This window comes from Ictidomys tridecemlineatus, chromosome 14 (assembly GCF_052094955.1).
Source record: "Ictidomys tridecemlineatus isolate mIctTri1 chromosome 14, mIctTri1.hap1, whole genome shotgun sequence".
Lineage (NCBI taxonomy): Eukaryota > Metazoa > Chordata > Mammalia > Rodentia > Sciuridae > Ictidomys > Ictidomys tridecemlineatus.
Genome location: NC_135490.1, coordinates 58460424 through 58476810, shown reverse-complemented (window position 1 = coordinate 58476810; position 16387 = coordinate 58460424). Strand labels below are relative to the sequence as shown.

At 38.8% G+C, this 16387-nt stretch overlaps 1 protein-coding gene across 3 annotated transcripts in view; it reads left to right on the top strand.

Moving 5' to 3' along the window:
- Positions 1-16387, top strand: part of Pofut3 (protein O-fucosyltransferase 3) — a 106724-nt gene that overhangs the window by 9697 nt on the left and 80640 nt on the right. For all 3 annotated transcript variants that reach the window (XM_013365076.4, XM_040269001.2, XM_040269013.2), the window contains exon 3: positions 4447-4741. In XM_013365076.4, coding sequence (XP_013220530.3) covers positions 4447-4741 — 295 coding nt within the window. The remainder of the gene's footprint in view (positions 1-4446; positions 4742-16387) is intronic.

The following is a 16387-nucleotide window of genomic DNA, read 5'->3' as shown; positions in this document are numbered from 1 at the left end:
GTCTTTGAGGAAACACTTGCTTGTCTTCTTTGCTTGTCTCTAGGAACTGCTCTGTAGGAGGGGCTGGTTTTTTCTGCTCCTTTCTACAGAAAGTTATAAGAGAGCTTTGATCTTATTGTGGCTCTTTTCTCAGTTATGAGGAGTACCTAAGGTAAGAGTTCTCCTTTTGGTGTCAGAATAAATTGCCACCATATATTTGATGTTCATGTCCTCTCTCAGTTCCGGAGCATCAGAAATGGTATGAACACTGGAGCTAAACCTTAGTCTGGATCAGTTTGGGTTTTGCCACTAATAGCATGGTTTGGGTTATTCCTCAGTCTTTCCTGGCACATGGGATACTTTTATAAAATGCCTATGTATTCAGAACCATCCCTGTTTTTATTGGTCTGGAGAGTAGGCAGATGAAATAATTTGCTACATGAATAGGGTAAAGGAAGGATAAACAAACACAGTCATGTCATGGACGTCATAATAAAGTACCTTACGATGGTTAGCTTCAACAAGAGAAATTAATTTTCTCACAATTCTGGAGGTTGGGGAATTCAAGTCTAAAGTATTGGTGAGTTGTTTCTTCTTAGTCTGCCACATTGCCTTAAAGGAGGGGGTCTTCGTTTGTCCTTCCTCTGTGCTTGTCTGTATCCAAATATACTTCTCTATATACAAATATTAGTCATATTCTACGGTACTGAGGCTTAGGACTTCAACATATGAATTGTTGGGTACACAATTCAGCCCATTACAGATATATAAACTATATTATTTAACTAATAATAATCTAAACTCTAAAATGTTAGGTTTACCTACAGTTAAACTAAAACATTGTCATTCTCTGGAGGAAATCATTCATCTTAGACATTGTTATCCATTTTTGTTTAACTATATTTTGTAAATTTTTGAAAATGACTTTTTGATGCAACTAAATGAATGCATTTAAAATATTTTAAAGCAAATCTCAGACATAATAGTATTTCACCTAGACATATGTTGGTTTTAATCACTGAAAGATAGGGACTTTTAAAAATTTCACATAACAGCTGGGGATGGTGGCACATGCTTGTAATCACAGCTCAGGAGGCTAAGATAGGAGGATTGCGAGTTCAGAGCCAGCATCAGCAATGGCAAAGTGCTAAGCAACTCAGTGAGATCCTGTCTCTAAATAAAATACAAAATAGGGCTGGAGACGTGGCTCAGTGGTTGAGTGCCCTTGAGTTCAATCCCTGGAAATAGGTGTTCCTTGGGCTTTTTGACTCTGCGAGATCCTACTTCTAGTCAGCATAGAATGAGATAAAGATTTTGAAAGCACTTTGGCAGACACTCTACAGCCAGACTCGGATTCTGGACAGAGGAAATGCTTGACTGCTTCCTTGCTTGTCTTTGAGGAAACACTTGCTTGTCTTCCTTGCTTGTCTCCCCTCAAAAAATTCGTGTATCCATATTACTGTTCTCTCATTGAATAAAATTAATAATAACTACTTAATATCCTCTGTATCCTAGGCATGTTAAAATTCCCTCCCCCAATTTTTAAAAATTTATTTAAAAATAATAGATTGTTTTGAATATGGAGTAAACAAATTTCACATATTACATTTGGTTGGTGTATTTCAGGTTTTGTGCTTTGTATTTTTTCTTTTGCAAATTTCTTTTATCCCACATTTTATGGCATGTCACAGGTTTGTTGAAGAAACTGGGTTATCTTTCCTTTTGAGTTCTAGATTATGGATCTGGCTGATTTTTATCCTTATAGCTTTTTTAAATATGTTTTTCTGTCCCCCCATATTTCCTATCACCTGATAATGATATCTGGGCCTGACTATAAACAAATATATATATATATATGTGTGTGTGTGTGTGTGTATGTGTGTGTGCGTGTGTGTACATATGTATACATAAATAATAATACAAATAATAATATATAAATTATGTATATATATTTATACACATATACCGGGGATTGAACCCATGTTCTTGCACATGCTAAGTAAGTGCACTACTGCTGAACTACATTCCTAGCCCTATCCCATGGCTTTTTAAAAGACATGTTTTTTTTCTTTTAGGTTACTGATTGTACATTTGCAAGAGAAAGTTAAATGAAAAGATAGTGTGGAGTTATAAGTCAATTCTGTTCCATCAAGCTGCTGGGGAAGAGCTACATTATTCGATTACAAAATTGCTGAGAAAGCTATTGGCAAGGGTTAGGCTTTAGTTTTCAGGGATCGTTTTGCTATTTTAATGTGGACTTTGGTATCATATGATTTTTTAAAACAGTTTTAGTTGTATATAGACACAATACATTTATTTTATTTATTCGTTTTTATGTGGTGCTGAGGATTGAACCCAGATCCTCACACATGCTAGGCAAGCGCTCTACCACTGAACTACAATCCCAGCCCCTCATATGATTTTTTAAAAGCTAATAGAATTCCTTACTCCTTTTGGAGTGCTCGTTGTTTGACTTTCAATTTGTGATTCTTACTTTCAGTTGGCCTTAGATACCTTTGAGAATCTAATGAAATTTATAGGCCCTTTCCAGAGACTTGCAGACTCCATGTCACTCATCAGTGACCAGTGATAGGAGTAACAAGAAAATAAAAAAGAAACCATCCTTGGCTGGTGGGGCCTGATGGCCACACAGGAAATGCCTCTGTGGCTGGCTGTGGAGGAATTAACATAGTCATCCAGTGGTTTCCACAGAAGATTGGTTCCAGGACCCTCTGTGGATACCAAAATTGGCAGATCCCCATATCCCTTATTTAAAATGGTGTGCTATTTGTATATAACTCATACATTTTCTTCTGTATACTTTAGTCACCTCAGATTGTTTATAATACCCAACACAGTATAAAAATTATGTGAATGGTTGTTATGCTTTATTGTTTAGGGAATAATTCAAGGGAAAAAAGTCTATACATGTTCAGTACAGATGCAAATTTTTCTTTTCATTTGGAGTTGGTTGACTCTATAAATGTGGAACTTGCATATACAGAGGGCTGACTGCAGGAAAAATGTAAATGTGCCTTCTTTTAACTGCTTTATGTGCTTGATAGCCTGATCATTGATGTTTAAATTACTGTAAAATAACCCTTTTGATAATATTTTTGTAGGGCCATATTAGCATTAAATCTTAAAATGTGAAAAATTTTGGAGAACAATTGGTCCTCAGTTTCAATCTCACCACCTCCAGATTACTGTTTCTGATGGCCTGGCTGTCCAGTGACTCTGACTTAGACAATCTTGATGTAGGTAAAAATGCGGTTTTATGTGGAAGGGAGTGGAGATCCAGTCCTTAATGGTTTACTGTGTTGATAACGCAGATTCCAGGAAGTTTTGTTGTTATACTTCATGGTGTCAGTGCAATAGTAGGTATTATTAAAAATATAACTCTCATGTTATGACTTCTTTAATTGTAATAAAGGTAATCCGCTGGTAGTTTACAACTCTTTTTCCCTGGAATGTCATCATTAGTGTAAACAGGTAAAAACCCTATTATAGTTTTCAAGGTACTAAATGTGCTAGACGCTATATATGCTGATGAAATAGCAAGGAAATGGGTCTAAGTGTTTAGTAAAATTATTATTTTAGAGGCTCTTTTCATGCCCCATATGCCTGGAACCTGTGAATATGTCACTCACCTGGCAAAAAAGACTTTGCATATGGGATTAATGTGATATACCTTGAGGTATGGAAATGCTTTGGTGTGAATATCTCTCAGAGTTCACACGTTGGGAACTTGGTCCTCAATGCAACAGGATTGAGAGGTGGGAACTTTAAGAGGTGATTACGTCATGAGGGCAGATGCGTGCCTTATGGTGGAAGTCAGTTAATTGTCCCTGGTGTGGTTCCTGATCAAAGCATAAGCGTGTCTTCCTTTCCTGCTCAGGGACCCCTTGACTTTGTACTTCATAGCCTCCAGAACTGTAAGAAATACATCTCAATTCTTTGTGAATTACTCAATCTCAGGTGTTCTGGTAAGGCAGCATGATATCGACTAAAACAGGAGATTATCCTGAATCATCCATGGAGGCCCAGTGTAATCACATGAATCATTAAGAGTACAGTCTTTCCTGGCTCTCGTTAGACGGAGAAATATTGTCAAAAGAGCCACAGTCTTCACTGCTGCTGGCTTTGAAGAAGCAGGAAGGCGGCCTTGAGTCCAGAACTGTGGGCTGCCTCCAAGAGAGAGAAAAGGCAAGAAACTGATTCTCCCAATCTCCAAAAAAGAATAAAGGCCTACTGGCCCCTTGATTTTAGCCCAGTGAGTCTCATTTCAAATTTCTGACCTTCAGAACTGTGTAATAATAAGTGTGTGCTGTTTTGAATTATTAAGTTCATGCACATTTGTTACAGCAACAATAGAAAACTCGTAGGAGGCTAAATCATCAAGATGAGTGAGATATGCTGTTGAAAGTTAAATAATGTGACTCTGGTAATAATTGCCTTCATTCTTAGGTCGTGGTTGAGCTAGGAAAATTTGAAAGGAAGACGTTTGAAAATTCCAATTTGCAAGATGGACGTAAAAAATTGGAGGAAGAGCCTGAACATCTCAATCCATTCCTTCAGAAAGACGCACTGTCCTTGATTAGGAAGAGAAAACTGGAAATCGACAGCTACCCCATCATGCTCTGGTGGTCCCCACTGACCGGGGAAACTGGACGGCTGGGCCAGTGTGGAGCAGATGCCTGTTTCTTCACCATCAACCGGACTTACTGGCACCATCCCATGACCAAAGCGTTCCTCTTCTATGGTAAGTGGGGCTTCTGTCTTTCTTCCTTTGCCTGCTGCTACCTCACTCCAAAACTGAGTTACTGCATGTTTCCTGTGGAAGAGGGGGAGGAGCTCCCCTTGAAGACACTGCGGTACACCTGGTTTCCTCTGTGGAAGGCCTGAGCGAGCATTTAGCAAATATAAACTTCAAGGAAATCTGATCAGCAAAGAAGTGTTTGTCCAGACTAGTTGGTATTTATGGAGGAGAAGAGAGATTTTTTTTTCCCTCACCTTTTCACTGTTAAGTTTTGTGCGTATTACATTTGTTATCAGGGGATTGGGTATTGCATATACACTGACATGACTTCAAAGTGTCACTTGTGATGAAAGCCAGGTTTTGATTACAGTGACAGATTTTTAATTGTACTTAAGCCAAGAATCGTGTTCTTCGTTTATTTGACGTCAGATTAATCAGAAATAAAAATAAAAAGATTATTCAGTGTCACCTTTCAAGAGTTCTTGAGGCTGATTATTTGTCATGCTGGGCTTGAAGGGCAACCAAACCCTAGTAGATGTAGTTTGCAGGATACCAGCAGAGTTTCTTGGTGATGAGAGGTGGAGGCCAGGGAGACCAATTGGCCAAATGCATGTGAAGCTAATTGCTTCAGTTACGAAGTCAATGAAAGGAAGTCTGTTTTAGAGTAGGTATGAATGTATATATATGTGTGTGTCTGCTGCTGGCTCTGGAAAGGTAGAACTGTTATTCTCAGTGTTCTGCCTAACAACAGCTTAAATAAAACAGAAAATGGGTTCATTAGGGGTGGTAGGTATGCCCCACTGGTTGGTCAGGGCTACAGAGCAGTGTTCTGTTATAGGTGAGCATTCAGGGAAATTCCAGATACTTAAAAATCCAGAGAAATTCCAAGTACAGCCTAAATATCTCTTATCTGAAGTGTTTCAGATTTTGTATTTTCTTGGATTTTGGAATATTTGTATGTACATAATTATTATTTTGGGGATGAAACCCAGATCTAAACATAAAATTTATTTATGTTTGAGATATACCTTAGACACATAGCCTGGAGGTAATTTTATACATTTTTTTCTTTTTGCAATTTTGGGGATGGAACCCAAGGGCATTCTACCACTGAGCTATATTCCTCGCCCTTTTTAGTTATTTTGATTTTTTTATTAGTTCCTACAGTTATACATAATATTGGGTTATTTCTGGCATAATTATACAAACATGGAATTTAAGTTGTCCAAGTCAGTCCCTAGTACTTCACCTTTCCTTCTCTTCCTCCCTCTGCCTGCTCCCTTTCTAGGATTCTACTGATCTTTCTTCTATTTATTTAACTGGTCTTTCTTTTTCACATCCCTCTTCCTTCTCCCTCAATCCCATTGATCTACTCCTGATCTCTCTTCTATTTTCATGAAACCTCTTACCTCCCGTTTTTTTTCCAGCTTCCACATATGAGAAAAACAATTGACCCTTGACTTTCTGTGTCTAGCTTATTGTTTTCACTTTTTGAAAATTTATATATAAACTTTCAGAATATACATGACATTATATATATATGACAGTAGAATGACATACATGACAGTAGAATGTATTTTGACATACATACGTGGAATACAATTCATTCTAAATAGGATCCCATTCTTGTGGTTGTATATGATGTGGAATTACACTGGTCATTTATTCATATAGGAACATAAGAAAGTTATGTCCAAGTCATTCTACTGTCTCTCCTATTCCCATTCCCCTCCCTTTCCTTCATTCCTCTTTGCCCAATGCAGTGAACTTCTATTTTTTCCTCCTTACCTCTCCTATTTTTTCTTAGCATCCACATATGAGAGAGAACATTCAGCCTTTGGGTTTGGGGGATTGGCTTATTTCACTTAGCACAATGTTCTCCAGTTTATTCATTCTTATGACTGAGTAAAACTCCATTGTGCATATATATATATATATACCACATTTTGTTTATCCATTCTTCTGTTGACAGGCATCTGGGCTGGTTTCATAACTTGGCTAATGTGAATTGTGCTATTATAAACACTGATGTGGCTGTATCACTGTAGTATGCTGATTTTATATCTTTATGATGTATAGCAAGAAGTGGGATAGCTGGGTCATATGGTAGTTCCATTCCTAGTTTTTTTTTAAGAATCCCCAGACTGGTTTCTAGAGTGGTAGTGCTAATTTACAGTCCCACCAACAATATATAAGTATAGCTTTTCTCCCACATCCTCACCAGCATTTGTTATTATTCATATTCTTGATAATTACCATTCTGATTGGAGTGAGATGAAATCTCAATAGACTTTTTTGTTTTGGTGGTACCAAAAAATTGATTGAACCTAGGGCCTTGTGCATTTGAGGCGAGCACTCTACCAACTGTGCTATATTCCCATCCCTTCAGTGTATTTTTGATTTGCATTTCCCTGATTACTAGAGATATTGGACATTTTTTCATATATTTGTTGGCCATTTGTATTTTTTCTTTTGAGAAGTATATGTTTAGTTCTTTTGCCCATTTAATAATTGCTGTTTGTTTTTTGTTTTTTAGTTTAAGCTTTTGTAGTTTTTTTAAAACATTCTGGATATTATTCCCGTCTGAGGATTCAGTGGCAAAGATCTGCTCCCATTCTGTTTGCTCTATGCGTTGCTGTGCAGAAGCTTTTTAATTTGATCCCATCCCACTATTATTTCTAAGTTTTATTTCTGGGCACTTTAGAAGTCTTGTTAAGAAGTCAGTGTCTGTGCCGTAGTTGGAGTGTTGGGACTACACTTTCATCTATCTAGCAGTTGCAGAGTTTTTTGGACTAATCCCCAGGTCTTTGATCCACTTTGAGTTGAGTTTTGTGAAGGATGAGAAATAGAGGTCAAGTTTCATTCTTCTTCTGTTTCTTCAGCACCACTGGTTCAAAAGGCTATCTCTTCTCCAATGTATGTTTTTAGTACCTTTGCTAAGTGTCAAATACCTGTATCTATATGGATTTGTCTTTGTATCTTCTTTTCTATTCTCTTGGCCTTCATGTCTGTTTTAGTGCTAATACCATGCTGTTTTTGTTACTGCAGCTCTGAAGTATAATTTGAAGTCCAGTGTTGTGATACCTCCAACATTGCTCTTCTTGCCAAGGACTGTTTTGGCTATTCTGGGACTTTTATTCTTCCAAATGAATTGTAGGACTGTTTTTGCTAGTTCTGTGGAGAATGTCATTGGTATTTTGATGAAGATTGTATTGAATCTCTATATTGCTTTTGGTAGTATGATCATTTTGATGATATCAATTCTACCTATACAAGAACATAGGAGATTTTCCATCTTCCAAGGTCTTCAATTTCTTTCTTCAGCATTCTATAGTTTTCATTGTTGAGGGCTTTCTTTACAACCTTGGTTAAATTTGTTTATATATATATATATATTTTTTTTTTTTTGAGGTTATTGAGAGTGGGATAGTAGTCACCATTTTAGTCATAAGTTACAAATGTTCCTAACTTGGTGCCATTGTTTATCTACTTTCTATATCCTAAAGTGTCCTTTTATATTTGTCCTGTCAGACTAATCTAGTGACTATCCTTTATTTGTTTGGCAAAGCAGGTGAATAATATAATTTTTGATGTTAAAGATTATTCTCTTGAGGCAAAGATATGGCCCAGATGTACTGCAGAGCCAGTCGTTATATGTACCACAAGGGAAATGTCGACAAATCTTTTGGGGTTTCAGAGGCAGGAGGGAGCACATGATTGGAGGGATTAAGAAACGCTTTCTAAGGTCTCTTTCATAAACTAGGAGAGGGGTTGAGGGTGTATCTCTGTGTAGAGCATGTGCTTAGCATGCATGAAGGCCTGGGTTTAATCTCCAGCACCAAAATTAAAAAAATGATCTATTCTCTCTCTCTCTCTCTCTCTCTCTCTCTCTCTCACACACACACACACACACACACCCCTCCATACAGATATGGAGAAATTTGAAATTACCCTGAGAGATAATGGAATTGGACCATGTTAGGTTTGGAAGACATTTCATTACGAAGAACAGCATAAATGGGATATGGAGGAAGGAGTGAAGAGTAGGAGCTGAGGTATAACAAGGAGGTTGGCTTCAGCATAGTTCTATAAAAGGAAAAGATAAGGATTGAAGGATATATTGAAACCAGAGCATGGAGAAACTTGAATACTGGCTTATGATTTTGGTTCCAATTAGAAGATAATGTTGGGGAGGAGTGAAAGTTGAACAACCTTTTAGAAATCTTTGAACCATTCTTGACTTAAGATGGAAGTCTGTCTTCTCTAAACACCCATAAGGTGTGTATGTCATTGAGTTGAACATCTATATGCCATGCACAATTCCAATCATGGAATAGAGAATCAGGAATGGGGATGATAAACAAAGTAACTGTGGCATTTGGTTTTGTCCTGTAGGGGCCTTCTCTTTCCTAAGAGATGATGGAGCAATATCGATTTATATTCATACCTCCTCCCACCCTAATTTCAAGCACAGTGCTTTGTGTGGAATAGGGTCTCAGAAAATATTCATAGATACTTACAGCCATAAAGGAATCGAACCTCTTCTCTGTAAAGAAAAGAAGACTGCAGCTCTGAGAGGCTAGGGAATGTGCCAAGATTGCATAGCAGTTGGCAGTAGAGGAACCAACCCAGTTTTCTGTCTGAGGACGCCAAACTTTTTATTAAGTAGGTCACTTAAACTGCAGTGGGACTCTGGTGCAGCAGGATTGAAAAGGAAAAGGCAGAAAGAATGATTATGGTATTAAAAGCTGACCTAATTAAGAGAAAAGGAAACTCCAAGGATTATGTGATCGCAGAGCTTCTGTCAACCAGAACATCTTTTGTTTGTCACCTTTGTAACCTAGTTTGTCTTTCTTCTTCCTTAAGATGATTTATTTACTTAATATGAATATATATCTGGTGGCAATAAAGAACTTAATTGGTGAAATATATCAAGTATTGGGTCTTCTTTGAGCCATTTGAGAAATGCAAGGATTTAGCTTCTTGACAATTGCTTGAAAGAAAAATTAAGTGGTCACAAGTGAATACATTAGTTTTTTTGGGGGATGGGGCCGGGAATGGGGATATTGGATATAGAAACGAGAGCCTTGTGCATATAAAGCATGTAATCTGCCTACCACTGAGCTACACCCTCAACCAGAAAGGGCTCGTAGTATTGGGGAAGACTTCTTGAAGGACATGAGTTGTGAGGAAGGGTTTATAAAAGAGGTTGTGGATATAAGAGGGGAGAGTGGATTCAGTCATGAAATGTCACCAGCAAGTCAACAGAGATCAGCATTAGAGTGACAGGTGATAAGGGCGTGTAAGTGAACAAGGTGTTTTGGTTGTAAAGTTCCCCTGAATGGTAGTGTTGTTATCTATACTATATATGCATTTCTAGTTTTTGGAGAGTCATGAGATTCATTTAGAACAAAAAATAGCAAATGTAGTAGGAGGCTTTCTTTGTTTCCGAGGATTCTTTGGGATTTCTCAGTGTCTTGGTGTCATCATGTATAATTAAAGAGAGGGAGGTAGGAGGAGAGCCCAGCTGTTCATATAGGGCCTCTCAAGGGTCAGTCCTCTGGCAGAATCCTCATCCCTCTATGTCTAGTCAGTTTTTTTTTTAGTTCACCAAGAATCTATCAGACCTTAATGAACTGAATGGTATTGATTTTTTTTAATATTTATTTTTTAGTTGTAGTTGGACATAATACCTGTACTTTATTTATTTATTTTTATGTGGTGCTGAGGATCGAACCCAGGGCCTCACACGTGCTAGGTGAGCACGCTACCACTGAGCTACAACCTCAGCCCCTGAAGGGTGTTGATTTAAATAGGAGATTCATGTTTATAAGAAAAGCTGAAAAAAAAAATCAATTAAAAAAAAAAAGCTGATTTGTTGGTCACAGGATTCCTCATGTTCATTGTTCCAGGTATTTACTCCCAATGATCAAGTTAGCTTGAAAACGGAATTAGAATCATTAGGTTGCTTAGCAATCTTGGAATTACAGTCAACAAAGCCTTGAGGGATAGATCGTCTATAACGTGAGAAAGCCTGCTTAGCTTCCTCTGTCCCTCAGGGTAGTGGGAACCCTCCTCACTGTCATTAATCAGTACGTCCTCTGTGCTAGGCATAAAGAAACACTCTCCATGTATTCTCTTATTTAAAATGTCCACAACACAATATGTTACCCTAGGTATGATTACCATTTTAGAGAGAGGTAAGTGATTTACCGAGAATGTCAGTGACTTGCATAAGGTCATATGGATGGTAAATGTCTGAACATGTATCCAAATCTGAACATCTGATTTCTATAACTCTTGCTCTAGCTATTCATATTTTACCACACCATTACAGCACAGGCCCTGAGCATGTGTATCAGAACCAGTGTTGTGGAACTTGTGTCCCCTAAAAGCTCATGTGTTGAAGTCTTTGTCCCTCTCCAGTGGTATTATTGGGAGGTAATGGAATGTTTAGAAGGTGGAGTATAGTGGAATTAAGTTAGGTCATTGAAGGGATATCCTTGAAGGGGATATTGGAACTCCACCCTTGTTTGCCTCCTGATCAACAAGTGGTGATCAGTTTTACTCCACTACATGTTCCTGCTGTGATGTTCTGTCTTGCCACAGGTCCAAAATGGTGGGCCCAAGTGACTTAGACTGAAACCTATGAAATAAATAAGCCAAACCAAATCTTTCCTCCCTCTAGATTGCTTTATCTCAGGTATTTTATCATAGCTGCAGAGACCTAGCACAACCAGCATCTTTCTCCTTTGTAAATGTTAAACAGTGGATTCTGTTGCTATTTATGTCTCTCTCATCTAGGTTTCATGTAAGCATTGACTCTTTAGTTTACTCATTTCCCTTTTAGACATTTTATTTGTTTTTTTTTTCATGGCCAGTATTATTAGCAAACATGATGCGTGCAATAAGATCAACCCACATTCTTTGTGTTTTTAATTTTGTCCCTTTAAAACCTTATTAAGGAAGTTAATTCATCGCTCTAGAGTTAATTTCCAACTCTAGCTGATCTCCTGCTTTTGTTTTCTCTCTTAGGAATGACAATATTATGATCACTTTAAATTGCAAGCACAGTTTCAAATTTAGTAAATGTAATATTCAGTCCCATGTAGAATCCAAGCTTCAAGCAGGCCTCATTGTATCTTCTTGCATTTCCCAGATCAGATCCCTGTCATACTGGAAGCCTGCTGTGGACTTTTTGCTCTCTGTTCACTCCTTGATGCTCTTCTTTCTCCCTCAGCAGCTGCTTGGTGGAGCCAGCCAGAGTTGCAGTGAGGAGAGGTGGGGAGAATGGGGCCTTTCTTACCTGGATAGGTAGCTTCATGTCCTCCAAATCTACCAGGTGGTTAAAGCTGATATCCTCAGGAGGGCCTGGCAGATGATAAGAGTGCACTTTTCCCATTCTGGATCATTTTCCTAGTCCTTGGAGTTTCTTTGTTGGACTTCTAGCTTTTATAGTTTTCCTTTCCAGAAAGCTGCATTTCTGCTCTGGGTAGTCACATGGGAAACCCTCCCTGCTACTGGCATCCTGCAGAACACACCCAGCTTTTCTTCTCTGGAGGTCTCCTTGCCTCTCTCAGAACTTATTAGGAGGACCAAGACCCCCGACATGTACCTGTGAGATGTGCTCACCTGTCACCCCCACCAGCTTTGGTAGCTCAGCAGCTCTCCTCCACTCTCCTGGGAAGATGGGCCAAGGGAGCTGGACCTCAGCCTGCAGTATTCCTGAGCTGCCTCAGACATGTAGGCACTCTACCCAGCACAGTTCTCTAGGTAGCCTCTTGGAAACCAGGGATTCAGGGCAGAGCAATAGCACTTTCCATGGAAACTCCCTGGTCTCCCTGCAGACTCTTTTCTCCCACCCTTTCTACATTCTTGACCTCGTTGAGGAATCTGTGAACCATGGAATAGGTTCTCCTTTATCCTTTCTATAAATTCTGTGGGTGGAGGCAAGTTGGAGTTTCTGTCTCATATTGGCCTTGGAACCTTGATATTTGTCTCCTTGGTTCATACTGACATCCAGTTTTCTGTGTCTCTGTTGAGAGTTATCACTTGCCAGGCTACTCCTATGGAGGAGTGGCATGGAAAATAAGCAGATACAGTACCATAATTCTATGACTGTTGACACAGTACCAACTGTGGTAGATTCCTTATGCTGCCTTCCCTCGTGGGTGTCTCCAAAGACGTATCTAAGAACCATTCTCGAGGTCAGAGATTTCTGCTGATCTCATCCATTGCATACACTCATTTGTCTCTCCAGAGGTTAATTTTATCTCAGGCTCTGTGCATTATTAAATGCAGATAGTAGATAATTGTCAATAACATGCTAGATTTATTGTGTCTTATTTGGGAGATGGTAAAGAAATGGGCTTAATTGGAATGTTGGTCAGTAACCAAGCTGAATATGGAAAAGAAGGTCATAAGTGAGTGATAGATTTAATTTACTTGTTATAATCAAACATTTTCTGTTAAACAGATGTTCCATTAAAATTGTTTTGTTGTTGTAGATGGACACAGTAACTTTATTTTATTTATTTTTATGTGGCGCTGAGGATTGAACCCAGTGCCTCACACATGCTAGGCAAGCGCTCTACCACTGAGCTACAGCCCAGCCCATAGACATTCCATTTTAACTTACACAAATGATTGTGTATTTTATTTAACATGATTATCTCTACTGGGTCTCAAGACGTTATATAAACTAATGCTCTCATGAAGCTCTGTTTAGACTCCTCCAGTGACTTCCCATCTCATTAAAATTCCAGGTCTTCCCTGTGGCCCGTGAAACTCGGCTTATTGTCCCCCTTCCCCCCATCCCATTCTTCAAGTTTCCTCCTAGGTCTTCCTCCTTTGCTCACCCCTCCCTCCACTGCTCTGCTGTGCCTCTCAAACTGCCATTGTCTTCCTGCACCTGGGATGTGCTTCCTGGCTTGTTCCTTTACACTAGCCACTTTCCTCACCTTTTTTCTAGAATAGTACTCTATTTCTTCAGTACTCTCTGATGGCAGAAATGATTGCCTTGCTTTATTTTTTTGTTTCTTTCACCTTCTGAAGTTCTCCTACTCATTTGCTGACTAGTTTGAACAGAGCCTTGGGTCCGTTGTAGTAGCTCTATTGCTGAGAACCGTGCCTGGCATGGAGCAGGCTTCAGACAACATTAGTCAATGAGTGAGTGGATAAGTGACCCTGGCCTGATCCTCACATACAGTTGAGGAGGAAATGGGAACATTTCAAATTTTATCTTTGTTGGGTTTTGAGATGTTCCATTACTTATCTGTGCTGTGCCTGGCATTCATCACACAGGAATTCATCAGACCCAATGACGAAAATCCTGCTTTATTTAAATTATATTTTGCTACATTCATTCACATATGAAGTTGAGTGTATGTTTGGGAATAAGGCTTATTTCCAGCAAACAGATGAATCTGCCCCCATTTTCCGGTTGCTAGAAGCAATCATTTTCAGTTCTAGTTATTTTCTAAGTAATAAGCTTATGTTGTCATTTTTTGGTAATCTTATGACTTTTTGTTTTAGGCATTGTCTGTCAGCCTCCCAAGAAGAAAGATGAGGATTTTAGTTTGTTGATTATTTAGGACTTACATTATTGTAACTCAATACTTGCATTATTATAACTCAATAATATTATAACACAATATTATAACTCATAAGGCATTACCCCTCTGCCTTATATCAATAGAATGTTCTTTCAAACCTTCGCACCTCAGCTAGGTAAGGAAGCTTATCATTATATTATTTTTACTATCTTATGTAAGTATTTTGGGGGTGTTCTCTTGGTCTGGTCACATTCTCCAGTGAGAATTCTTTGAATTTTTAACATGGAGAGTAATATGGAGATGCCATCCCTCTGGGAGCTGAGTGAGGAAAGACAACTGAACTTCTCAATACCTCATCTGTAAACTATCACTTAATTCTTTTTTCAGCACTTCTTCCTGAACATGCAGCCCAAGACCTTTTCTTTTGCTGCTTACAGGTCAGGTTGGAGAAGTCAGTGTTGCTTACGTTCACAGAATATAGTTGTCTGTTAAGTTAGCATTTACAAATCCTTTGCACTGAGTCTCATCGTCACCTTTACTTTTGGACACAGCTAATGTTTTCAGATTGTTGAATGCTGGTTGGGGCTGTTTGGGTAGACTAGGTTGTTTGTTGACCTTCCCCACTGTGTGTTTTAGATTTATCCTTCTCGTATCTGGCAAGACAGTAAATCTTATCACTGTGCTTTTCATAGAGGTCATGTGTAGTTAGTTACCCTCTTTTGTCTCTCTGGGCTTATATCTTTTTTTTTTTTTTTTAAAGCGCAAAAATCCTCTGTCATTAACTGGGCATGGTTCATGCATGCTTGTAATCCCAGCTACTCTGTAGGCAGGAGCATAGCAAGTTCCAGGCCAGCCTAGGCAACTTGGTGAGACCCTGTCTCAAAATAAGAAATAAAAAGGACTGGGAATGTAGCTCAGTGGTAGAGCATTTGCCTAGCATTTGAGAAGCCCTGGATTCAATCCCCAGTACTGCAAGAACAAAACAAAATGAAAATATCTGGGCTGGGGATGTGGCTCAAGCAGTAGCGTGCTCACCTGGCATGCGTGCGGCCCAGGTTCGATCCTCAGCACCACATACAAACAAAGATGTTGTGTCCACCGAAAAACTAAAAACTAACTAAATAAATAAATATTAAAAATTCTCTCTCTCTCTCTCTCTCTCTCTCTTAAAAAAAAAGAAAATATCTATCAATCATTTAATGAACAGTCAATCTGACCTCTTTAGCACCAAACCTGTTTATTCATGATTAAGCTGACAAAATAAAGACCCAAGAAGATCTGAATAGACTTGCTGAAGTCTTAGAGGAGGAAAAAGAAAATATACTTTGTCTGCCTTGGGATCTGGATCCACAGCATGGATGCCACACACTTACTTGGCATTGTGCCACAGCAGTTTAGCCTGGCCGCTGTTGGACTGGTATTGCAGCCCATATTCTATCAGCTGGATATGATCATCATTTTTACTAGGCGAAAATGTGTCATCCAAGAGCAACTCCATGAGGGAAAGGCTGACATGGGAACTGGGGCTTATAATCTTAATGCCCAACACGAACCAGGTGCAAACACAGTACTCATTCAGGTATTAAGATGGGAAGGTAAAGAAATGCAAACAGTGGCCCAGACTTTGGTTCTTGGAATAGTTGTGTTGAGTTTTGTTGCTTGTTCATGTAACATAAAGCATGAGTTATTCCTTGAACTTGTGCCAAATTAATTTCTGTCTCTAGAAAGATTCTGTAGGTGATACTAGAATGGTAGAGAACTGAACCCAAATCCTCTGTCATTTCAATTTCTAAATCTCAGGAGTTTATCAGGGTTCTCATTTCACTGTAAATGAGTGGTTCCCAAACCTAGCTCACCTAGGGGTGTAGTTTTAAAAAAAAGAAACAGTTGGGTACAGTGTGCACATCTATAATCTCAGAGATTCAGGAGGCTGAGGCAAGAGGATCGTGAATTCAAGACCACCCTCAGTAATTTAATGAGACCTTGTCTCAATATTAAAGTAATAAAAAGGACTGGTAATGTAGCTCAGTGGTAAAATGCCCCTGGGTTCAATCCCAGGTGTTAGCTGCCACATAGGAGCTGAGCGCCCCCTAGC